We start from the raw sequence: 27,842 nt of genomic DNA, 5'->3' as shown, positions 1-27,842 counted from the left end.
AGTAGTGCAAAGTCATGTCTAACGGCGGAAAACGTAAGATTGAGGTAAACGGAGAGCATATTGCATATGGCCATGAATACCAAAGATGTCGACAGACGGACCGAGAACGCATGGAAGAGCTATTGGTCCATGAAACACCTCATGAAGGGAGACCTACCTCTGTCACTCAAACGTAGGCTCATGGACATGTGCATACTTTCAGTCCTCACTTACGGTGCTCAGACTTGGTATTTGACAGAAGCCGGAACACCACGCTGCGCTCTAAAACTCAGATTATAGATGTAGCTCGAAAAGCAGCCAACTTAAAGTGGGACTGGGCGGGGCATGTTTATCGCATGCCGAATGATTTTTGGGTCAAGATAACCACGGAGTGGGTTACCCACAACCTCACGAGTCAAACCGGGGATCCGGCAGACCTCGTCGGCAATGGCTGGATAACTTAGACTCCTTTTTGAGAGACTGGCCAGTTGCAGCTCAAAACCGGGACGAGTGGAAGAAGAGGGCGGAGGCCTTTTCCCAGCGCAGTGGGTCACGCTAGCGAATGTCTGTGTCAAAAAGGTGGTAGCCGTAAAAGTCGTATTGTAACAATATCTAAAAATCAGAGAGAACAAAAAGTTGACAGTTCAGGACAACTGACAGGCCGATTCCGTCCGGCAGACTGTTAATCAGTGGGCCCCTTTATAATGTTGGTTATCATTAGGTGTTGTCATAGGTATAGAAATAAGTAAGCTTTCTTATTTAAATATGCCAAAATGCGGCCATTGTCGTTTGTCGATAAGGTTCATTTCAAATTGAACCTATATGGAGATAGCGCCTTCCTGACAACCACCAATTAGTACAATTTATTTTGGTTGAAAATTTATACCATAATTTTTATTTAAAATAGCATTTTAGATTCCATTAACTCTCAATCGTTCATGCCCTCCGGTGGGTGATGCAGATCTGCGATTTTAACATTTCCGTATTAATTATTTAACTTTTAATTTGTTTAACACGTTTTAATAATGGCTTGATTAAGTTACATTATTTTACCCAGCTGTTAGTAAAATTGATAATGATATTTGGACTAACACCCACGCTCGTTTTAATAAAAAAATTTTTTGTAAAATAAACATCATCAATCAACATATTTTATCAAGGGCATCATACTGAACAAATATTGTTTGTATACACCCCTGAAACCTGAAATAAACCATTTCCATCGCTACCTGTTCGAAGACGCGACACCAAACGACAACAATACAATGTTATATGAATTATTTATACGAGCGTTAAAATTTTACAAAAGAAGCAAGTATTTCATGTCGGTGAAATAATGGGACCGTTAAATATTTTATTGTTTCTTTGATATTCTGTCTTGTATTCCCTTTGGAAGCAGATTGGAATTAAGTAGGCTTACATATACCTGTAAAGGACTTAATTTATGGGTGAAATGATTGTTACCTTTTGTCTTAGCAAGCCGTTGTATAATATAACAGAAAATGAAGCGTAATTTATGGGTATACAATGGGTGGTGTGAACATATCGACAAATTTACAATCACATTAAAATCTGTTTTATTTAAATTGATATAACTTTACTTATCAACTTTAAATTTTAATCAGCACAAGTTATCGGGGTTTTAATTGCCACTCGGGAAAAATCACCAAAATTTTCTTTCATTTACTGTCGTATATATTATGAATATATTACCAACACTTGACTTCTTTTCTAGCAGTATCAAAGGTATCGCGGGTTTAAAGGTGTATCCATGTTACTATACCAATTTGATTATACTGATTTGACGACCGGTCAGGCCTAGCGGGTAGTGACCCTGCCTATGAAGCCGATGGTCCAGGATTCGAATCCCGGTAAGGAAATTTATTTGTGTGATGAGCACAGATATTTGTTCCTGAGTCATGGATGTTTTTTATGTATTTAAGTATTTGTATATATTTATCTGAGTACCAACAACATAAGCGTTCTTGGCTTACCGTGGGACTTAATCAATTTGTGTAAAAATGTCCATATAATATTAATTATTATTTTATTTTTATACCGCGGCGTGGCATCCAAAACCCCGATCAATGGTTATAATGAAGATGCTGAGCGTTTATACGAGTAGTACTGCCTTAGTAGTATACGAGTACTTCGAATTTCTAATAGCTATTTAAATCACTTACAGCATAGTTAAGAACTTCATTTAAATTACTAACTTAGTTTACGAACCTATCACGCCAAAGTTCTAGGTGCCGCCCAACGCGTGTATATACCCAATGGGGTATTGTTAATCTCAAATAAAGTTTAAGACAGGCCAATTAGAACGTACACTGACATTAAAATGATATCTAAATGATGTCATTTAGTTATCGTGCGTATCACTCGCGTTAATACATGTACGGACAAGTACAAGCGAAATGCACGATAGCTGAATGATATCATTTAGATGTCAGTGTACGTTGGAATTGGCATGTAAGCTATTGAAATATGCACTTATAAATTAACAGGATCCAGTGTCCACTAAAATAAAATTCAGCATATACAGAAAAAAATAGATCTCGACCCAAGTAAATACTCTTGTCTCAAGATATTGTGTGTTTCCTATATAAGGACACAATACAATTCTTGCGTCAAGATACCTATAAAATGTTTTACAACTGATTATTTCAGCTAAAAAATTCAATACTTTATCCGAGCTATAAAAAGTTTTTTTTTTTTAATACTGAATATTCTGACCAAGCGCGTTTACGTGTTGTTTTATGTATTGTATTTTTTTAAGTAAACCTAAGTGTCTTAGTGCAATACTTAAAGAACTTGTGCCAAGAAACTTCGTTTCTTGGGGTTAGATACTCATAGTTGAATTGAGAATTAAATTTCTTCATAAAAACAAGAAAAAGCATTGGTTCAGAGTACGTTACTCAATGTAAAATATGATATCATTTATATCTAGAGCTGAAACTTAGTGGGAAGTTTAGTATGTCTTGAATAAAGAATTAATTTTCCTAAACCAACATGATTTTCGTGATTCGTTGAGGATGTAATGTTTGTTATTCTAAACTTTTCCATATTTTGAAACGAAATACTAGTGTTGCTTATATCAATCCAAAAATTTACTTAAGGTATCAGAATGTTTCAAATGAAATATGTATTGTCCTCTTCATCAAAGATAATAAGATAATATTATTTTATGTAAAAGCTTGAATATTTTAACTAAGATATGTTTAACTGATAAACAAAACAGCTTTGTTTCGAAATACGCCATAGTTTTAATATTGGTTTTAATAAACACACCATGCGCTAGTTTGTTATTTAGGCATGTGTCAGCTTTCCTTCAAATAATAGGATCATATTACTGGAATTTAATGCAAGTACATGGTTTAAGCAAATTAACCATAACACTGTAATAATGACAACCTAGTAAACATGAAACCAATTTTGAAAACATCAAACCAAGAATTAATGGTTCTTGTCTAAAAATTTAAAAGTTTGAAAGCGAAGTTTTGGTGCTTCTTCTCTGAAATAGCTTTGGCTCTTTACTATAGGTCGAAAGCATCAAACCAAGAATTAATGGAATTAAAAGTCTCAAAGCAAAGTTTTGGTGCTTCTTCTTTAAAATAGCTTTGGGTCTTGACTGTATATTGAAAACATCAAAGTCTCAAAGAAAAATTTTGGTGCTTCTCTTTTGGAATCGGGTAATTTTTTTGTTCGATGAATGGTTACTCAAGATAAAACCGTTTTTAAGAGCGTGCAATATCTCTTGCTAAGACTTTTTTTATTGCGGCGAATAATTCATAACTGCACTCAAATAACTACTATAAGCTTTAAAAATGTGTAAAGATAAAATTAAATATGGTTTATTCTCCTTTAAAAAATGATGATTCTTTTAAACTCAAGATATATTTTAGTGGATATTTGCGCACGAGAGTTTAGCGTTTTGAATTAAGATATATTTTGATTGGTTGTCTGGTAGAGAATGCCTTAAGGCATTAAGTCCGCCATTTGTACCTTCATGTATTGTGCAATAAAGATTAAATAGATAAATAAATAAGTAAATATCTTTTTTATCTGTGTATATATGTCCCACTGCTGGGCACAGGCCTCCTCTTAAGAGCGAGAGGGCTTGGGTTAAAGCCCCCACGCTATCCCAATGCGGATTGGGGACTTTACATTCCTTTTTTGAATTTCTTCGCCGATATATGCAGGTTTCCTCACGATGTTTTCCTTTACCGAAAAGTTAGTGGTAAGTATAAAAGAATTTTCCGTAAATAAGTTCCGAAAAACTCATTGGTACGAGCCAGGAACCCGCAGCGACGGCGCGACGGAAATATAACTTTAGTAATACTTCATGGAATACTGGTTGTAAAATTCTACCGATGGCAGTGACGATACCATTTGGGTGAGAGATTGTTGCTACATCATGAATGCTACGGCGTAGTTGCCGCTCCACAGGCCAATCTTAGAAGCAAATTCAAACGTCCATGACATCACAAAGATACTATCTAAATGATGTCATTTAAGTATCGTACGTCTCGCTCGCACTAATACATGTACAAGTGAAATGCACGATAATTATGTGATATGATTTAGATATCATTCTGATATCCGTGTTCAAATGGCCTGTTAGTCCAAACAGTATTCTAAATGCGCTGGCTCAGTACTTTGGCTCGCCGTCGTTCTGAGCGCTGCACTTCCACCCGCCACACCACGCCGCTTTTAACCCATTCAGCGCTAATACGACACGTTGCCGTTTTGCCTCTACGATGCCGTTCCTCTACATACCAGAAAACCTTTTCTATCGGCTTATAGCCATATATATCCATGCCGTAATCGGCAATGGTGACCCTAGCTAATTACAAGCGTGAGCTCTAATATGACTTGCAACTTACTTTTAAAAACTCTATCGCAGGTGGGGCAGTAAAGTTGGCAGAACATAATATACTTAGGTATAATAGGAGGGTCTTGGCCGGGATTTACGTATCTGAAGTTTCGCATCAAGGTCAATGAGACGAGCGTCTTTAAACTCAAAGTTTTTTACGCTGGTTTTGACACGACAACGCCATTCTGGCCACAGAGAATTCGGCTACGACGTAGCGCTACGACCGTAGCTCAGCGGTAAATGTGTTAACTAGATTTAAATTTTTGTTTTAGTCACTAATATCGAGTTATACTAACAATAATAAATTATTCCAAATAAAAATATTAAATATAATTAGCAGCGATTAATTCATAATATAGTTGACGCCCCACCACCGGTAAGTAGGTATAAAACCTTATACACATATATACACTACTACACATACTTATACATATATAACTAGATTTAATTTTTGTTTTTGTCACTAATATCGAGTTATACTAACACTAAAATGGATTAAATTATCCCAAATAAAAATATTAAATAGAATTAGCAGTGATTAATTCATAATATGTTTGACGCCCCACCACAGGTAAATAGGTATAAAATCTTAGAAAGAGACTTAATACACACAAGAGGAGTTCTTTACGGAGTAAGTAAGTTTTGCAGACGTATATTTTATTACACAAAGCGGATTCATAATTGTCTGTCATGTCGTGTTGTGATCCAACAGAAGGGCATCCGTTTCATACATTTTGTACGGTTCGATTTACATTTATCGTCGCTCTTTGATGTGACACGACAAGTACGATTTGGATTCTCAGATCTAGAATATACAAGATTGCTTGTTAACGATCAAACGGGAGACGAAAATCGGAATCATGTCAGTTAACTGTCATTGGAAGTATTGAATTCAGTATATTTCGTATATTATTTGCTTTATTAACAGTTGATTTCAAGATAAAACTAATAATCCCCCTAATAATCGTTTGTCCCTTACCAATACGTCGGAAAGGGATAAACGATTATTAGCGGCTTGTCAACTTTAGTAGACGTTTATGAATAAGGGGGTTAGTAGCGTAAGCGTAACCGTGGCGTAAGCGTATCGTAAGAACGTTACGAGTACGGGACGCATAGAGTTCTGGGCACCAAGCGCCGTGAAAACATCGCGTAAGCATAATCGTTTTATAAGTGAAATTTCATTACTTGAAATTATGGCGTCACTGGCGTCAGATGTCTTCGGCGGTGTATCGCGACCTTACTTTCTCGTCAGATGCAGATTTGTTATTGTTTGATTATGTCAGAAGTTTTGTTTTTTACGCCTGTATTACGCTACGCCCGTCATAATGACGACAGATATCTCATACGCTACGCTACGACGACGCTTCGTGTGCTGGCTTGTTTGAACTTGTTCGTGCTCGTAGCGCTCGCGTTCTACGCGCGTATTACGATACGCTTACGCGTCTCTTACGCTTACGCTCCGTGTGTTGAGGGCCTTGGAATGTTTTGCTGCGTGATGGCTGCCCTTTAGCATACTTTAATTATAGTATAGTCAAGTTAAGAAAAAGTATGGAAGTAAGTCGTGTAGTCGTGCTTTTTTTGGATTTGTTAGATGGCGCAACTAGATTGTTTCCCCCGAGTTGCACCGTTTCTATTATGTACGGAAGACCGTTAAATTTTAGGTATAAACTATAAAGTGCCGTAATTTTGGAGTAAATTAAAAGCTATTAGGTTCAAGCTAAGTAGTGTATAGAGAACACCTTGGTGCATAGTATATCTTAATTAAAAAGATGTGCAATGTATGATACCCTAAAAAAAATTTTTTTTTTCGATTGCGGCTCGAGGATAAGTCAGTCGGTTGGTGCAATCTCAAGTTAAGCTTTTTAAAGCATTATAAACATTCAGTTAACTTTGCACGCCTGGGCAAATTATGGAACATGTATTTTTAATTATTTTGTACATTGTGCTTCGGGGGAAATTAACCCATTCAGGGCCCGTGACTCAGCGTATGGGTCATGTTCAAACAGTCGCGCAGGGCCCGTGACTCACATGTGAGTCGTAAATAAATTCCGATTTAAACATAAACAAAACGTAATATGACGAAATAATATAAGTATAATTTGAGCTAACAACCATCTTTATAAGGCATGTTGAAAAACATAATTGTAAACATGTTTTTTTTAGTGAAACAGGGTCTAGAATATTCAAGTTTGGTTTACTGGAAGTGTAATATATTAAATATTCTGAAATTCGAGATACATACGTGTCCCAAGCAAATGAATAAATCTACATTTCAAAAATATGAAAAATATATTTATGCCTGAAGTTATTGACATGACTCAAGGTATGGGTCACCGTGGCCTGGCGCTAATTGTAAAAACTACACATATCTTCATAGCACGCAAAAATAAACTTTATAACTTGGTTTCAAAGCTTATTTCATGACGAAACTCGTTGCAAATTGTACCTTTTTACAATGGATTACTGTTTGGATGGTAGCAAGCAACATTTCTAAGGACCAAACTTATTACCATGCCAATTTTTTTTGTTTCATTATAAAAACAGGGCGGCTTAAACAGTCACCAACTAAATGGTATATTGTATTATCGCAATAGTGTGTGAGAAATATTTAAAAGAAAAGATTTTTTCTAAACATTTTCGTGGTAATAAGTACTATAATACATTTTAAGTGCTCTATTGTTTATATTATAATGACGTTTACCAAAACAAAGTTCATGACCGGCCACATGTAAGATTATCGGAGACACTTGGACAATAAACAATGGATGCACCTGGGCGGCGGCGGATTTAACGGCGGTATTATCTTTAACGTGGTATTTTTGACAAAAACTCAAGAAATGATTCACCCCATCCCCTCTATTAGGATGTATTTTAGAGTAACATGGGAAATTATATTTAGTCACGATTTATTCGTTGGCGACTTTATGCTCCTCTCTGTGCTCTTCAGTGATTTCGTATTTTGTGATTTTTGTGACCTTGGCTATGGATACCCGGAATTTGAACCCTCCTGACCTCCTGACAAATTGTGCTATGAACTGGACTCCGACTGCTTCACCCGAACGACCAGGCTAATTATATGAAAATAACAGCGCCCTGTTGACAATGATCATCTATTTCTGATCAGGCTTTAAAATGTTCATTCTTAGTTTCTTACAAATATCAACAAATTAGTATATATATATATATATATATATATATATATATATATATATATATATTAATATGAACAGTAAACAGTTGGTTAGTAAAAATGTTGCATAATATTGTCCAACGGACCGGATTCATAAGCGGCAATTTCTTTGACGTTCGCGCCAGGCCCCGAGACCCATAAGCTGAGTCACACGTTTTAGCTGAAAACGGTTTGTATGGTGGCCCGGCGTGTTGTGTACGCTTCGTGGTTAGTGGCCATGAATGGGTTAAGAGAGACGTGAAAATTTTAAAAACGGTACTCATCTAAAGACACTACATTTGCACTAAATAAAAAATAGATTTTTTTTACCGGAAGTTTGTCAAAAAGTAAATAGAATTAATCTCAACGAACTGCAAGCGAAGGTGGTTGGCAGCACGCGGCGCGGGGCGCGCGGCGCGGGGAGATAGCGCAGCGCGCAGCTAGGGTTTGCAATATCCGACAATTTTTCGGATCCGGATACATAGAAATAGGATATCAAGAACGACTGTCAAACTTCAAAAGTGCGACCAAAAATGAAATGCAAGTTTGTGCGTAAATTGTCAATGTGAGATCAAAAATAGTGATGTCATGTTACAACATATTAATAATCTATCGGTGTATGACCTCTTTATCGACTACTTATTCAAATGTGTTTGATTGTATAAAATAGTATTTTATGCAACAGTTGTATAAGGGTCAAAAAAGGCGAGTGGCGTGAGTTACAATGTGAGCCGGAGCCGAAGGCGTAGGCGAACATTGTAAAGGAATACGCCACGAGAATTTTTTGACCTACTTATACAACGTTGCATACAATATTTTTCCTACGAGTCAACAAAAATAAATCTTAATTTAGGTAAACAAATTACAGCAAAAGTATATAGCCAAGACGCGCGAGCATACCTTGTTACGCGCCCGGCCCGCCCCGGGCCGCGGCCGGCCGGTCGGCGACACCTCCTCGTAACTCATGAGGCCCTGGTACTTGCTACTTGCTAAATTAATTTTTTGGACAGTTTTTTCTCAATTTTGGCCACCGTAACCTACGGAGACTAACAAGCAACGCTAAGCGGTCTTCGTAGTCTATGGATGTTGCTATATTACGGGTGTCACATGCGTGTTTCTGACTTATGAAGTAATTATTTTTACTATGCAATCAAATGAATATTTTGTAAGTTGGCAGCAATGCACTTAGTTTAGAACTGTATTCGTTTTGGTTTTGTTAGGTTGGTAGCCATTAATCGCAGTAACATTATAGCTTATAAAAGCACAAGAGCTTTTATGAGGAATAGACAATATAGACTTTTCTTGAAATCTTTTATGTATGTTCTTATATTCGTGTTAATGAATGCATAAATGACAGATAACAGTAGAGGAGTAGGAAAAAATGTTATACGAGTAGGTATGAAGTCGCTTCCCTTAGGGTCATATAGGGCCCAATAGGTGCCTTTGATGAAACCAGCACCATATTTTAGTATGTTGTTAAGCATGTTATTTTGACTAAAAAACCATCGGGAGACAGTTTCTAACGTGGTTAAGTCACCAGTTATGACGTCATCAAAATGGCCGGTGCCGTGTTCAGAATATTGCGTATACCACAGCAAGTATATCACATGTAAGCTTGTGTGGGGTGTCATAAAAAGCAAAATTAAATGCGCTACAATATCGTTTGTATATTTAACCTTGTAAATACCATAGTTTGCGAGAAATTTTAAGTTTTATTTAAATTTTCCCGAAAAGAAATCCGTTTTTTGTTTTCATCAACTTTACTAGTAACTTTACAGGAAGACATTGTATCAAGATATGAATGCTACATTAATAAGCTATAAAATTCCATTAAAATTTTGAAAATCGGTTTATAAACAAGCAAATTACACTATTTTTGTTCCATACCGGATGACACCACCAAGAGTCGGATGGCTGTTTCAATACAATTTGCAAGGCAAATGATGTTTAAGTAAAGGTAACTTAAAATATTTTCGATAAAAGTATTATTATCAAAATTAACAATACTGAGATCGTTTTATTGTAATTTACTCCGGATCTAGCTATTTAAAGTTACACACTAATTAAACAAAAATATATTTTTTTTACGTATTATTTTGTCCCAGAGCATGCACCTTCGCATGCGCAAAGCATAGTGTATTTAAATCCGTGTTTTACTCCCCCACACCCTGTACAGCATTCTTTGCACTTGCAAGACAATAGCTCCTTGCAGAGGTGTACGCTGGTCCATCATTTTTCTTTCGCCAAGCCTAGTTGCAAGAATCTAGCATTTGTGGGTCGCTATTCAGGTAAATTGGTCCCAATGTGGGTCTGTTAAGCCCTTTTTATATGCTGTAGGAGAGCATCCTGTTGAAGGAATATACTCGATCGCTCTGGTTTTTCCTAAACAAGATCATCCTCGCAGTATTTACATTACCTATTTGTGTCCCTACTGGGAAGTTATATGTAGGGTTTGCAATTAGAATATTGTGATGTTCTAATTATTCGAATATCCACCAAAATAAATATCCGAATAAACTGATTTAGATAACAAAGAAATAACGTTTTTAACTATGTTTTAATACAATGATATCACCCCAACTAATTTTAAATGATTACTTGATTACTATAATAGCTAACATAATGTTATCTCTAAAACCGTACTTAATAAGGAGGGTTTATATCTGGATTAGCTGGTGCATAGTTGGAAATACATCCAATGCCTCACCTCGTGTTCATTCGTCATGAAATACTAACTATGAAAGCAATACTTACTTACTTCACTGGATCAGTGACCCAAAAATAATCTTGGCCTTTGATACAAGAACAACGTCACTCTGCTCTATTCTGCACCACTCCACGCTAGTTGGATACTCCGAGGGCGTTTTAGGGCTACTCTAGCTCCCTATTTTTCCTACGCTTTCATCTTCTCTATCTTCATCTCTGATAGGTCCCAGAATATTCCGCCAGAATTTCGTCTTCTTCACTAAGAACTTGTTCTTTTTTTTCTGATTCAGAGTCCAATGTCCAGATGTCATTCATCAAAATCTAATTATTGTCTTATAGACTTGAATCATGGACAGTCTACTGATCAGCTTGGACACTAGAACTCGACGAAGCGCTGCTGAGCATCTTAGGGCATTTTGGATTCGAACATCTATCTCCTCTTCCCGATTACTTTAGGTAGGTCTTTTCTTTTCGATCTGCGGTGGCAGCATGGTTCTATTTTTATCACTTGTCACTATGCCCTTCATGACAAATGATAAAGAGCCGACCATCTTAGCCCTATTCATTTGGAGATATTCTAGTGGTTGATTATCAGACCAATTTTCTCTCCTTCCTACTCTACTATCCTAGCCTTGGCCTTCAGGTTGCTTTTGTTTTGAGCCTATAGCCCCAAGTCATCAAGATATCCAATGATCTAATGTTTGCATTAAGCAACATTCGCATTCATTGTATAAAGTTACTGCGTGACATGATGTACCTATCAAAATTGATGTGCTGTTAGTATTTGAATTGATTAAATATATGAAAGTACTATATTTAAATGACAAAATGGTATGAAATTATTCATAAATTTCATTAGAAAATTGTTCCGGTTATAGGTCAATACAATAACCATATTTAACGGATCCGTAATATCCGGATCTCAAACCCTAAGCGCAGCGATTGTTCCGAGACAGTTTGTTTGACACTTTTGACGGGCAACGAGCACAAATCTTTCTTCTGGCATTAAAACGGAACTATTGTTTTAAACAATCATTGAGTGAACTAAGTAGTCTAACGTTTTCGTAAGTATATGGAAAAACGCGATTTTTCGAATTTAACAAACATTGAGCGTACCTGTATTTAATTTGTTGACTGTCTGTCTGCATACTCAGAAACCCTACTATTTTTGCAGTACATGCCACTACTCGTGCCTCAAGAGCCGTGCTTCGTCGGTGCATCTACGCGCGTTCCTTCTCTTGCCACTAATCACGCGCTTGTCGCTTCTGTGTATTTATTGCTCTACGTTTTTGGTACTTGATTACAAAACTGCATGTTCCGTATAAAAATGCCAATTTTTTATGGGGTGCGAATGTAAACAAAATCAAATGAATATGATTGCATCAATTTCCAATAGTATTAAAATTTCCCCCGAAGTACAACGACAGTAAAACATGAAAAACTACTTTCCGGGTGTCGCACCATGGTGCGAATTTGACATTGGATTTAGATATTTTTTCTAATTATTTACTCAATTTGCACCGAGTACATTACTTTCCCCAGACCCGCAATGGCCAAAATAGATTTTTTTTAATGTTATTTTTTTTTTACCTGTTCCGTAGCTTAAATTAACATAAATAACACGTGCTAATTTAGATATAAGTGTTGTAAAACGTACGCCAAATTACACCGAGTACACCTTTTTTCTCTTCTTAGTTATAACCATTACATTATTTTCAGCCGATTTCACCCCTTTCCGGGGGGGGTGAATTTAGTAACGATTGTATAAAATTCGATTTTTAGCCCATACAAAACAATCCGTAGTGATTTTATTAGTCCTTAGAATTAGTTCCTGACTTTAGTGAAATTTGAGTTAATTTGACCGTACTATTATATTTAAGCGTAAGCGAGAGACCAGAAACAGACATTGAATTACATTAGGTAACGTAAAATTTAGGTGTCGCAAAGCCACGAACCGAAATAATCTTAATTTCCGCTCCTTTAGAAACGGCCTAGAAGTTACACGTTATGGCCCGGCTTACTCACAAGTAATATCTATCAGGGGACTAGTACCTAGTATCTTATGGACCTAGATCCAAAGTAAGCTGTATGAATAATTTTACTTTAAATACACACTAGCCTGAGTGTTAACCTGCGTGAGTTTTGTTCTCTGTAATTTCTATAAGCTCCCCTTCGGGGCCGGATTTCGACTGATAATATCTTTATTATGTCCAACTCAGAGGCTTTAGCTTTAAAGTACATGCCAAATTTTATCAAAATTGTAAGAGAGTTAAGCCGTAAAAAAGGTAAGTCAGACAGAAAAAAGAGCTCTTGCGCATTTAAACGGCGTGTAAATTCAACACGGGCGAATATTTAAACGGTGGTTAGCATAGCAAGAACTTAAGAAGTATATTGAGATAGATTTTGCTTAAAAATACAATGAAAATTTTAACCATTTAATAATATTCGGCCCGCAATGTAATACAACACAAAAGTTACGGGATACGAGCTTTTAAAAATAACTATCAATGCTTTTTGACAGTTACTATTAAAAAGCTCGTATCTCGTAATGTCATGTAATCTTATGCGTCTTGATATTTACAGTACATTGCTGTTTGGTAACTTAAAAAAAAATACGGGGGCATAATTAAGTGTAACTTCAAAAAACTTCTTAATTAATAATTAGACGGATAAATTATATATCTGGTTTAATTTATTGTCCGTATTGGATTGACACGCTGTATACAGTAAATAAATATGTATGTAATGTAAGTATGGAGATTGGATACCGAGAACGCTGGAACAGAATCATTGTGCCATATATAACACGTCTTTCGCCGTTTATATATTTATACCTACAAAGCAAATAATCCATATCAATTTGAATCACAAATTTTATATTTTTAGAAAGTGATCACTTGTTACTATCACTGGTCTAAAAAAAATTAGAAGAATATCACCTTGCACGGAGGGTCTAAATTTTCAAAGTGCGGTAGCGATCCCTAAAATGTATTTAATAATAAAAATAAACATACATTGAATTTTAATAAGATTTTTAAGTGGTAGATTTTACATTACCGGGTGCCCCGTAAAAAAATATCACTTCGACGAAATGTGACCACCCTAATGAATATGTACTGAAATTGGAGTGCCATAAAACTCATTAATTTGTTTGTAGGTTCAATAAACATAGCTTTCGCTCTAGCTACTAAGCTAAACAGTTCTCCAAATTATCTAAACTGCGATTCCGAAGGGATCTGGACAATTATACAGACCTTTAAGCTCCGTTATCTTAATAAACTTCAGACTTAATCAATCTCGTTTATTCAGTCCTCATGGAGGTATGCTAAAATGTAGTTTAAATGCGTTACTCTCGAACTACCTATTTAGAAAATCACTACTGTAAATTGGTGTTTTCTCATGGTATTTCTATGTACTGTACATTTATTTAGATCCCACACATTTGTAGAATTATACCTATTTTTGCCTGGCTAGTACATATATTTCATTCTTTTAGAAAGGAAGATAAGGTTACATCGCGGTAGTCCCCTTTGGGAAAATTGTCGGAGTAAAACTAAAGTAAACTAAATACTCACTTTTCGTTGCTGCAGAAATTCTCAAATTTTCATTTCGAATGTGCATAACTCCGCACTGCAGTATTATTTTCAGGGCTATAACCGCGAAAATCGAAAGTCGTCATTTTTCTCTGTCACTCTAATTACGTCTTAGTGTGAGTAAAAGGGAAACATCCCCGCAATTTGCGATTTTTGATTTTCGCGGTAGGCCCCCAGATGCTAATGTCAAGAGAGGAGCATTCAATAAAATTTGAAATCAATACTCACTTGCTCAAAATGTCGATCAAAAAGGTGTCTTTCTCTCTATGTCTTTGAATACAGGCAGGGCGGGTAAAATTCTAAGCTGCAACTTTGGCTCGCTAAAGTCGAAAGAAAAGCATTAAGAGATCAATAAAGAGGCAATTCATACTTACCACCTCGACGCCGACGAAAGCGGTGTCCTCAAAGTTGATGACAGCACAGCACACAAGAGCATGCTAGTACCTACTCCGAACTACCAGTTCTGCTTAGGTTATACAGGGCAACCAGCGGCCGATTTCCGATTTCAAATTCAAATTGAAAGGAAGACGCGAGGGATGTTTTATTTTCGTGAGTGTTACAGATGGATTAGTAATACTGGCTCGCTATCCAGCAGAGCAGCGTGCAAATGCTATTGAGGCATATCTTACCAAATTTTCATTTAATACCGCAAGGCGTAAGTTTTTCATGAATTTTGGCAATTGCGGAAAATATTGGAGGAGTGCGTAAACAACGTAGGTCAACATTTCGATGTAATGTAAATTACATAAAATTAAACCTGCAGCTTTATTTTGCAAAATAAATAGTTTTTGTTCATACGTTTTAGTTATTTTTACATCAAAATCGGAAATCTACCGCTGGTCCCTCTGTATAAGAGGTTTCAAAGACACTTTGCAGGTAAGCAATACTTACTGCCTCATAACGTCGATCAGAAAGAAGGCTATGTCCTTAAAGCCGACAGTCCCCGCACGTACAAGCATGTAGTACTCCGAGCTACAGTTTTGCTTCGGCTCGCTGAAGTCGAAGGAGAAGCCGCCAGTGGTGAGCATGGGAGTGCCTGTGCTGCCGAGAAACTTGGCGATGCGGGCCACAGCGGCTGTTGACAAATGAAAACTCTTAGAGGACCTGCAACATCATAATGAACTCCGAATTATTTAGCAGCCTTCCAGCCAACATTCAATAACAATGTTAGTCAAAACAGTTCCAGTCATATGCGTCTTATATAATTATAAAAAAACGGACAATATTTTATTTGTTAACGTCTGATGTATTTTAAAAAAATTATAAAGAAATTTACCAATAATTAAATGCGACTGTAAACGCGCTACATATTAGTGTAATTAGTTTATAAATGGAACGTCAATAATTTATTGTACTTTTGACTGAAAAAATATTATTTATGATGATACGGCGGCAGTTATCGTAGTTCAATGAAAATTTATGGGACTACACGTTGAGCATGATTGAAATAATTTAGGTGCATTATTTTACCTTACCTAATAAAAATGATAAATAATTAAATAAACCAGTGTGTAAATTTGCTATCATATTGCTGGCCGATTCGCACGGGCGGGGTATCCTATGTACGATAAAATTAGTTTAGCTCCCACGTTTATTGGTGTCGTGCCAGCGAAATAGGCTCTAGTGACTAGCATCGCCTAAAATCAACTGGCATAGCTCAGGGATAGGCAAATTAAAGTGGAAATATATTTCAACAAAATAAATGGTAAAGTATTTTAGCTTTCAACGTTTGGTAAACCTCGATAGGGCAGCAAACCGTTCTCGGAAAAAAAGCAAAAAGGTGACTGAGGAATCGGTGAGCGGCGATTTTTGAATTTCGAGCGCTCGATTTCGACACCCGTAAATCTGTGAAAAATGGCGAAATTCCATTTTCAAAATACGAGTGATAGAAATTGGGAACCTAGTGGTAGTTTTCAATTCTATAAGTATAATTTAAATGCCTAGTTTTCCCACCTTCGTCACCGGGTATGACATTCTCCTGCCCTGCGGCTCTCTAATTGGACTTACTAGTCATTTACATAAGTGCCACAATGTTATGGACGCTGTTTAAACCATCATTTAATTTATGTTAATGCCCAATGATGAGTAGCGGAGATCTTATAATTGGGAGAACACGAAATCGAGCAATCGAAATTCAAAAATCGGCCCCAGGATCTTTATCAAACACAGACGAAATCATCGTCTCAGTTTGGTAACTACTTACGTAGATAAGGTACTTACCTTATGCCACGTTAGGCGTTCACAATCATCAACCGTAAATTGTTCTTATCGCTCATAATCCGCCGTGTGAAGTTTTGGCTAATCCCAGATGTAGGCAGCCTAATAGCACGCCTCATGATCGTCTATTCACCTCACATCGTGATTTACTGATTTGCTATTCAGTTTGACGAACGTCCGATATGACATATTGTGGCATACATGCATGATGATTTAAAAAAAACGCCGCCAAATTAAATTAAATTGTATAGCTTTTTACATTTACCCGATTATATATATATATATATATCAATATATGGCAATATTATGAAAAGCCAACGTGATAATATATACCGACTGGCGACTATAATAGTAGTTTATGTGACTGCTACATAATAAAAGGCATACATAAGGTAAAATACACGAGTGAAAAAGATCACACGAGTGTTTTAATGCCTAATTATGTACAGTTACCTACATAAACTATTTTACACACATATTATAAACTTTCTATGAAATGCTCACTAACCAAAATTACAGCCTCCGTTGGGGCATCGTTGCCAAATCGTTGCTCTCTTGGCGGAACTCGCGGATATATGGTGGCGTCACCGAAATATTTTTATCGCTAATTTTACATGAAACTTTTGCTATAGTCACCTTAAAAACAACAAAACACATATTATACTTAAAACTAATTATAAAATAAACTGTACGTCAAATGGCGGTAAATGAAAACTTTTTTCACGCATGTATTTTTTTTATAATTCAGAGACAAACTAGAGTCGGGGGCCTATTTCCGTATCATTCGATACAAACTTACATGCGAGATATGTCAAAATTGTATGGGATTGACATTTAATTTCGAACAAAAAGACATCTCGACTGATATTAGAATAGAGGTCAAATCAAATTGCTTTTTTTTTCAGAGATGTTCTAAATTTGAATGCATAACCAAATCGATTTTGATGTAGTTATGAAGCAATAACTACATTATCACAGATAAGAAATTTGTTGTAACAAAACAGTTTATCGTAATGTTGGCCATTATTTACGGATTTTGAAGGCATAGAGGGTTTATGATATGTGTGTAGATAAAAACAATAATATCTAGATTTATTAAAATGAAACGTCGTTGTCTGAAGGTCAAAACGTAAAGGATATTTTTATTTATTATGTTATGATTAGATTACGCGCAAATAAACTGACAGGTGAAAATTCTACCGGTTGTTCCATTAAATAATGTTTCGATCCAAACGATACCATTATGGAGATTATATCAGACAGGTACCTATTTTTGTCCATTGGTGTTTGCGTCCTAGAAATAAATAACAACACTTTGTTATTCTTCACTTGTGTACGCTGTTACGAAAATAATGACAAACTTTACTGTTGCTAACTTAAGATAAATGTGAAGAAAATAGTTATTTACGATACAACTGCGAAAAGTAGGAAATTTGCAATGAGTGGCACTAAATTAAAAATTAAAACACGAACTAAGAGAGATATGTACTGTACATATATTTTCCAGGCGTTTCCAAGTAAGGATATTGGAAATCTTGCTTTTATCATCTTTCTTGGCCTTATTTTATTGCGAATAGGTGCCAAATTTTTCCAAAGAGAAACACACCTTTCACCTTTTATCCAAAAACACCCAAGATAAATCCCTGGGATATTCCAGAGAAGTGTTGCAATTTGGGCACCTTTCTTTGAGCACATACCAATCAACAATGTCACTTACTTCCTTTGAACGACCGTTTTTATCATTTTTTTCTTTTGTATAACATTGGTTAAAGTAACGTCAATCTTTTCCATTAGATTTCACATCAGCAGTTCCAATAATACTTAGCTAAGCGAAGCACCAATCCAATGATATCATTAGACCAAAATACGTTTACATTTGTATACATTACTTATCACTAACATGCTTTTTTCAGGCATTCATAAAATTAAATATTTTCGTTTTTTATTCTAATATGTATCTAATTTTACAAGAAAACCTCATGAACTGATCCTGATTTTGATTAATGATCGCAAAAGATAAAGATGTATAATTGCGACCAATTACATCAATCATCTAGAAATCTTCTTCAAGTATTATAGGACCAGACGGTGGCTGGTCGATATCTTATACTGATACAATTTAGTGGTTTATCTAAGATAAAACTGATCGCTATTCCAAGACCGTCACATCTCTGGAACCGAATAATGTATAACAAGGATTACTGGTAAGCCAGTAGATTGAGAACAATCCCCTATTTATTAGTTGCTGTTTTTCAAAGACTAACCCAGTTTGGGTAGCTTAGTAGGTATTTAAGCCATTTTGTCAATGTCTTTTCAAGAGACTGTATATTTATTTCTTTCATTGTTCAATTATGTGCTAGCGCTTTTAACACGTTAAGTGTATTCAAAATAAATTCCTCTTCTGATTTACTATTCTGATGAAAAAAAAACCGGTGAACCACGAGTTCGTTTTACTCGCGCACCGAGGGTTCTGTATAAACTTTAATTTATCTCGTGTAACTACAAAGGCGAAAGACTTTTGATCAGAAGTACCTAAAGAAGTACGAAATACAATTGTGTACAGCGCCATCTATCGGCAAATTGTCTACCTAATTTGTGCGATGTAAATGTTGTTGTTGTTGTTGTTTGACGACCGGTTTGGCCTAGTGGGTAGTGACCCTGCCTACCAAGCTGAAGGTCCCGGGTTTAAATCCTGGTAAGGGCATTTATTCGTGTGATGAGCATGGATATTTGTTCCGGAGTCATGGGTGTTTTCTATGTGTTTAAGTATTTATAAATATTTATATATTATATATTTTGTTGTCTAAGTACCCTCAACACGAGCGTTTTACCAAGCGGATTTAGTCAATTTGTGTAGTACTGTCCTATAATTATAATTATTATTATTTATAAACATTGCACATTGCACGTATACAATACAATACTATACTCTTTAATGCACACCTCCGCCCAATGTACAGAAAAAAACAAAAACAATTTGATAGAGGTAACAGCAGGCGATCTTATCGCCTAATAGCGATCTCGTCCAGACAATCTTTGGGTATCGGAGACAATAAAATTAGAATATACGGTAGGTGGCGCAAAGTAAAAGCAAAAAAACATGAAAAGTCGAATTGAATATAATCAAAAAACACAAGACATTAATATGAATAAACATACTTAAATACATCTAACCATAAACATACATAACAAAGTATTTATTAAATAAAGAAACAACAGTGTCATTCATAAAAAACTAAGGAAAGAAAGATAGTATTCCTAAAGGTTTGATTTCAAGGAAGTAATAGATTGAGAACGTATGTTGTACGTGAGTTACTTTTACAAGGATAATTCTCTAGCATGTGAATCGATTTCAAAAATTTATCTTTTATTTGAAAAAAGGTGTCTTTAATGTAATTAACTTTGAAGCGTAATAAACACAAGTAAAGTTGGTTAAATTGTAAAGTGAATTCGGAAATGTTTTTGTTAATTAAAAAAAAAAACAAGATTCTGATTATATTTTAATTTCATAATTTTGATTCGGTAAATATAAATAAATAAATATTATAGAACATTGTGTTGTGTGTATATTATAGAAGAAGTCTTGTGTTGTGGGTACTCATACAACGATATATATAATATACGAATAATTTAAATACATAGAAAACACCCACGACCAGACATAGAAGTGTTTGTGGCACAAATGAGTGTTTGAGAAAATGAAACATCGATAAAACTGTTATCGATAAGTCAGTCATAGATTAATAATTAAAAGATCTAACTTCTACTTGTTGTAAATTACCGAGAAATTTCAAGACTGCAAATCAATTACAAATCAGTACATACTTTTTCTATGACATATAGTTAGTACTTAATAATTAACGTAAACTATAGTATACAGTGCCAAAAATAATAGAAAACTACCAATATATTAAAGAAGATGTCGAACGTGTTTTGTATTAAGCGGTAGCTATCATTTTATACAATGTTAAAAAAATATCTATAACGTCAAAGTAACATCGATAACAGACATGTCGATATTTCATTTTGTCAATCACTTTATGTTGCCACAAATACTTCTATGTCTGCCCATGACTCAGAAACAAATATCTGTGCTCATCACACAAATAAATATCCTTACCGGGATTCAAACCTACTACTCGACCTAGTCACTAGACTTTCAAATTATGCCCCCTCTCCATATTGGGCATTTTCCATAGTTAATAAAAATTTATTAAAAGTAATACTTTCAACGGCTGATCGGTGATCATGTGGTGCTTAACATAGAAAACGAAGCGCGCGGAAGCTCCGGCCCGGCCCCGGCCCGGTCTGGCGAGAATCATACTTAAGGGATCCTTTTGTACCTTTTTGGTACGGAACCCTAAAAAGAAACAACTAAAAAGGAGTGTACAGGTTTTTAAAGGGTCGGCAACGCGCATGTAATGCCTCTGGTGTTGCAGGCGTCCTTAGGCTACGGTGACTGCTTACCATCAGGCGGGCCGCATGCTTGTTTGCCACCGTCGTGGTATATAAAAAAACAACGCTGTTGATATATCTTCAACTTTTTTACGAACATTGATTACTTTCAAGTTCAAGGTGTGAAATAGGGACAAACAACATTCATCGCATCATTAATTAAAATTCAAGTTAAATATCAAACAAGAAACAATTCAAACGCGAAATGAAAATGTAACGTAATTGGTTTTCTTTCTTTTATAATGTTCGCCGGAAAATTGGAGTTCAAATAATGCTACCTTCGTCTTGTTAGTAGGCAAATTAATTTTCCCGAGAATTTAACATAGCAATGAAGACTGAAGACTTATTCGTAAATACACACCTATACTCGTATAATATTTGTAAATTCCATTAAAAAGCTGAATTATAAATAAAATAAATACCTACCTATATCAATATTGGTGAGTATACTAAATAACAAAAAATGCACATTGATAAAATGTATAAAGTGAGTTACCAATTCACTGCGTGACCAGTACCCCTAGTGTAAATAAATTCGATTTCGAAACGTGACGTACGCGTTTGCGTTTAGTCTCATTTTGTATTGGATTTAGAAAGAGCGCGCCAAGCGGGACGTTTTGGAAACTCAAAATCCTATACAAAATGAGACTTAACGCAAACGCGTTCGTCACGTTATGATGTCGATCAAATTTACACTAGGGGTACAGATCGATTTGTGTAAGACAATTCCGTCGTAATTATGGCATAATATATAGATTATCTTACTTTTTATTTATACAAGCGGACATTGCAAGGAATCTTCGGCCATAAACGTTGCAGTCCAAAGATGAAATATGACACCTATTTTCTTATCTTGGTAGGCTAGACCTAGGCCATTAGGATCACAGGGTGAATCGGGTCAAGATGAAACATCGGTTGATAATTACTAATTGCTCTTAGCCTGAGACGCCAGTCATAAGCAATATTTTAAATATCAACAATTTATTTAGTCTGATCCGATTAGCCCCGTGATCCGATTCAACTCGGACTACCCTATCTCATTATTCTTCCGTCTCCCTTTCTAGGAAAAAAATACAATAGGAATATTCGGCACATTTATGCCGTGAAGTATGCTAAGTATATCTTATTTTGACGAAGAGAAACTGTCATATTAATTATTTCGATCGCGCCGTCTCTGCGAGACAGAGTCAAGTTCGATTGAATGAATTCTAGGATTAGGTCTTGCTGGTAACAGCTCCACCACTAAGCCGTTCTTCATATACCCCGCTCTTGCACGAAATATATAGAATGACCGAATGTTTGCCCTTTGACGTAAACGCTCACATTTCGTAGTTATTAATTTACTAAACGAATACAATCGCTGGGCCCCAGAGATGGGCCAAAGTATACCAAAAGTTAGAACAAACAGAACGGTATAGAATCTCTGGGCGCCAATGTTAAATAAGTCAACAGAACGTGTCGGAAAGTTAGACCCAGAGCTCCAGGGGTATGAATTCGTCGCTAGTTTTATTTACTTGGTGGTCTGAGATATTATGATATTTACTTATGAACTTTGTATGACATAATCATGGTCTAAATATTCAATAGCTTGTAAGGTGGACCCCGACTCTAACCGGTGCATGTGGGTCGTACATTCTATTAAAGATTGTGAACAGATATTTATAAATTATTAGAAAACATTACCTTTGGCTTAGCAATTAAAATACAACAAAGCAAGCTTACATTCAAAAGAAAGTTGCGTAAGCACTTATTTCGACACATTCGTGACTAAATGTCTGAGTGACATCTCACACTAAGTACATAATTATTATACATATATATATATATATATATATATATATATATATATATATATATATATATATATATATATATATTTATATATATATATATATTTATTTATATATATAAATAAAATAATACATATTATTTAAAATGTATATTTGCGTTAGTATAGTATCATAGTAGTCTCGACTTGTGTCTATTTCTATATCATTTTTTTTTGCAATCCTGCACCAAATTAACTTTTTCTGTTTAGCCCAATGGTTGACTGGTAGAGATTGCCTCAAGGCTTTAAGTACGCCATTTGTATTTTTTTTGTAAGTTTGTGCAATAAAGTTCAAACAAATAAATGAATAATAAATAAAATGTTATTAGTTTTACAGTTGTTATATTTTTTGAAATATTTTTCAAGTTTATTGTGTAATAATACCAGTTTCGAGGCAATACTTACATACTTACAATACTCGTAATATGTACAATGAAGCATTTAAAACACATCTGCTCGTTTGCCTCATGTATCATTAAATACTTACATTAACCTCAAATAAGTTTGCCTCAGGATATTTTGTGTGCATCGTTGCAGATGACTGTACTAAAAGTTTGTTGCATATTTACATACTTCATAGACTTAAGCATAACAAGCGTATACTATTTTAATAACAGGTTATGAACTAGATCTGGATTACTTATAGATCTGATCTGTCAGTATCAAAAGTGACATTTTTGGTTAAAGAAATGTCATCAGATCATAATATAAGAACACGCCGTAACGCAGATAAAATCAGAATACGCCTATAAGTTTTACGGATGGACACCGTTTCTCAAATTTTGATAATAACTTTACTTGTAAGGCTCACGATCCTACCTACAGTACTTATTAAGCTGTAGTGGTTTCAGCCAGCAGAGTTTTTGAAAATTCGTAGCGATTTTTTAGATCATAAGACTGCCAAAAAAAAATGAATAGCAATATAAAGGTCTTACTGAAGTCATCAGTTCGAAACAAAATAAAACAACATCGCTCATTATAAAAAAAATCACGAGTATAGGTCTAAAATGCACCATTACAAATTTGTAACAATTTTTGCACAAAAGCTAAATATAAGAAAATTGCTTCTAAAAATCAGCAATTTTATTTTTGATCAAACTCATCTTTTTTGTAACAAACTAAGAATAACAATTCAGAAACAATTACATTCCATTACAACCGTCTCGCTCAAGCTCAGTGAAAGTGAGACAAGAAACTGAACTGAAGGTGAATTGAGTTGCATTTGTTTTGTTTCGTTAAATTTTCACTCAAACCAATTTCACAGCGAATTTTGGATTTGTTTGTTTATATGATCGGGCCGGAGGAGGTTAGGTAATGCATTTCTTTGCAACGTCACATCATATACATAAATACTAAAAAAATCTTCCTAACTGTAGTAGAAAAAAAGTTATGAAGTGGATAATGGCTCAACGAGGTTCGCAGTATTTATACAGTGTGTAAATCCAATATAGGCGAATATTTAAACGGTAAGCCTATGCTAACCATAGCATACCTAAGAAGTATATTGAGATGAAACATTTTTTAGAAATACTATAAAAATATTAACCATACAAAATAATTCGGCCAGCAATCTAAAGTTTTTTCTGCCAACAAACTGTACTGCAGTTTGGCAGATTAGTAGTAAAAAAAAAGAAAAAAAAAAGCAACACGCATGCTACGAGCTTTTAAAATAACTGTCAACTCTTGTTAGCAGTTACTATAAAAACCTTGTACCTAGGTATCTAGTAATGTAGTAGTAGTAAACACTTTATTGCACAAAAAAAGTACATGACACAAAGAGAATACAGTAAACGTGTACATAGGCGAACTTATCCCTTTAAGGGATATCTTCCAGCTAACCTTTAAGCAACAGAAAGCTACAATACGAAATGCTGGTCAAACTAAGATAATATGTACATGATAATATGTAATGTCATATCATGTTATATCTCGTAATGTTTGCAGTACATTGCATCTCGGTACATTTTCAAAAATGTATTACAGAGTCATAATAAAGTGTAACTTAAAACAACTTCTTAATTAATGATTAAACTTATAAATTATATATCTGGTTTAATTTATTTCCCGTATATCCAATACGCACACTGTATATTCCGCAAATGTCACTCGGTTTTTCCTTCGAGCTTGGCTACAATGCCTAGCACGTACGATATTCAGCCAATGAGCATTCGTAGAATGATTTTCTCCTGACGTATTATGTAACTGATTAATACATTGCCTATGTACTACTTAGGGTCGGCAATAATTATGTGCGTTAAGCCATAACGTAAATATTGGGTGAACATATAGCTGGTAAAAAAGGTATATTTATACATAATGGATATATACAGATGATTACTATAACTAGCTTATATCTAAAATAGGCACTTGAGGCATTGTACCAAGGATGCTGACGGCAATTTCCTCGTTGTATCGCAATACTGATACGTTGTGCGAGGAAGCCGCCAGCTCTTCGGTCACCAGTTACGTCAACCAGACGTTTCGCGATTTCTCCAAAAAACTTGTGCGCGCTGGGACCCCATGGACCTAGAGTTTCAACGCCAAATGGTACAAAATGGTACTCTCTACCGAGGCTCTTATATTTATTACGTTTCAAAATTTCGGCACTTTCCGCCGCTGCGCCCGCTTTTACATTAGTCAGTTGGAGGTGGAACGGTGCCAGTGTGTCTACGCAGGTAGCACCCCACACTAACATCCGTCCCAAGCAAGCTGCAAAGCCGTTAGCTGCAAGGAACCAAGGACACCCCATCAGGCCTCTTGCCATCATCCCTGATAATGCCAGTCGGCTCAAGAAGAGCAGGCACATTGATGGTGGCAAGAGATCGACGGATTATGTCATCAAGCGACGCATGTCTTGAAAAACGACCTGCACTTTTTTGACAAGATAATCCATGGTGTCCCAGTCGGTCCACGTCCGTGCCACAGGAGCATATATGTGGCGTACATACCGAAACCCCGAGTCGTAAACCAGTCGCCAGTCTTAGGGAGGTCGGATCCAAGAAAGTACCAGTATTAGGTGAAGGATGGGCATGTAGCCAGTAGCCGGCTTCCCGGGATCCGACCGCCAAAAGTCTCGCGTGATACATACCTACGTTACGAGTACGTACTGCAGCACCGGATCGATTCAGCCTAATAAAAGTCCTTAATTGGGATATTAACACATCTTGGCACTAAAAATGTTATTTATTGGAGATTATTATTTAATACATATTTTCAATATGAGCTTGAACTCTCTTTCGTTAGTAATTTTGTCAAAAATTTCCGTTAGATTTGTTGATTTTTTCCATTTCCCAATTATAATTATTTATTAACAATTATGTCAAGTGTTCCATTATCATTCGGTAATGTTTAAATTCATAGGAAGTTTTCTTTGCAATAGTTGGATCTTATTATTATAATTTGAGTGGCAAAATATTTAAATACTGACATTTTTTCATAACACCTATGTTTCTTAATTTAAAATAAGCCTTTCTTCTTTCGTTCCTTTTCTTTTTTTCTTTCTTTTATTTTCTTTTTTCTTTCTTTTATTTTGACAAAACCTGTGGATTTAGATGATGGTTGGATGTGTTTTAGTACTTATGCTTTCGTTTAATAAATTATCTATATCTGTATTTAAATTAAAAACGTATACGAAGAATGTATATTTCATATCAAAAACCTCCTAAAACCCAGAGTTATTTTTGCAGTTTTGAATTTGGAACCTTCTTTTATTCCATTATTGATCAAAATTCGATCTGCGGTGGCGTCATGGTTCCATTTTTATCGTGTTACTATGCCCGTCACTTTCGCACTTACATACCTACTTGTTAGAACGTGACAGACATGGTGACAAATGATAAAGAGCCGACTATCTAAGCCCTACTGTTTTTGTTGTTTTAAAAGGAACTTAGGACTTAGGAGGTTAAGTCAGTGTTATACATAGAACTACACGATTTTACTACGTAATAATGTACAAATAAATAAGTAACGCCGGATGTAAACATTATTAAGTAAAATTATTGCAAGCAAAAATCAAACAAAGTTAGAATACATTTAAACCTTGTGGGTTTATATAAGTCAAAGCCAGCAAATCACGTGGTGACAGAATTTACGGCGCAATCGGCGAGAATCAATAAGCCTTACAGAACACCCTCTTAAGCCTGTTCACATTGGTTAGGCTAAGAGTTGAGGTTTGAATTTAGTACCCACTGTTGAACAACTTCCTGGCCCCAACGATTTCAAAAGTAAAGAAAGGCCCGTTCATATAACGCCCCATTAATTTTTATTACCTATTTTTGCACAAAGGCTATTTAACATGAAAATTGCTTGGAAAAAAATATATTTAAAAACAATGATTTCTGCGATCCCGGGCTCGCACGGCCGTCAGTGCTCAGCGAACTGCGTTCTGAGAAGGATCTACAGACACGGCGCCTGAAGTAATAGTTGTATATGCTGTTGAAATAATAGTGCGAAATGTCGGGGCCAACTTGACCACATCAAAATATGTATGTGTTGAGTATAAACTCTTAAACTTACTAAATTTACATCGTCATCGTCAATTTAATTGTCATCGTGACTGGAAAATAAATAATTTAAATTATCAATATTTACGAACAGTGCCATGCAGCGTGACTGTCATGCATTACATTTCAAAATGATGCAGAAGCCTGGAAAATATCACTAGCTCTTAGCGCAAATAGGTATTACTTGTTTACTAACCGAAAGTGCTATCAATATAAAGCGTAAACAACGGGCTTCAATGGAGATTTGTGGCCCTGCCTTCGACGAGCACCCGTTAATTTCTTGTACCCGTAGAATATGCTAATACCGCTTTTGTCTTCGTGCCACCTTGTGTTTCTCTTAGTGTAATTTGTGTTGTTAATTGTAAAACAATCATTCTAACCGCTAAGTTATTTATTAGGTTTGGTACTGTGTATTGTTTTAAAAATGTTTTGGCTAATAGCGTAAGGTAAAGCTAAAATTGGTAAAAACAAATTAAAATCAGGTAACCGATTAACAATTGTGTATATATTGTCTATA

The 27,842-nt window shown here is 35.5% G+C and overlaps 1 protein-coding gene across 1 annotated transcript in view; it reads right to left on the bottom strand.

The window, feature by feature from the left end:
• Window positions 1-27,842, bottom strand: part of LOC133532507 (atrial natriuretic peptide receptor 1) — a 365,542-nt gene that overhangs the window by 266,137 nt on the left and 71,563 nt on the right. Inside the window, exon 4 of the mRNA XM_061871235.1 lies at window positions 15,215-15,398. Within this exon, the coding sequence (XP_061727219.1) occupies window positions 15,215-15,398 (184 nt within the window). The remainder of the gene's footprint in view (window positions 1-15,214; window positions 15,399-27,842) is intronic.

The sequence above is a fragment of the Cydia pomonella genome, chromosome 2 (genome assembly GCF_033807575.1).
Source record: "Cydia pomonella isolate Wapato2018A chromosome 2, ilCydPomo1, whole genome shotgun sequence".
Classification (NCBI taxonomy): domain Eukaryota; kingdom Metazoa; phylum Arthropoda; class Insecta; order Lepidoptera; family Tortricidae; genus Cydia; species Cydia pomonella.
Note: the sequence above shows the minus strand (reverse complement) of the source record. Positions and strands in the feature narration are given on the sequence as shown.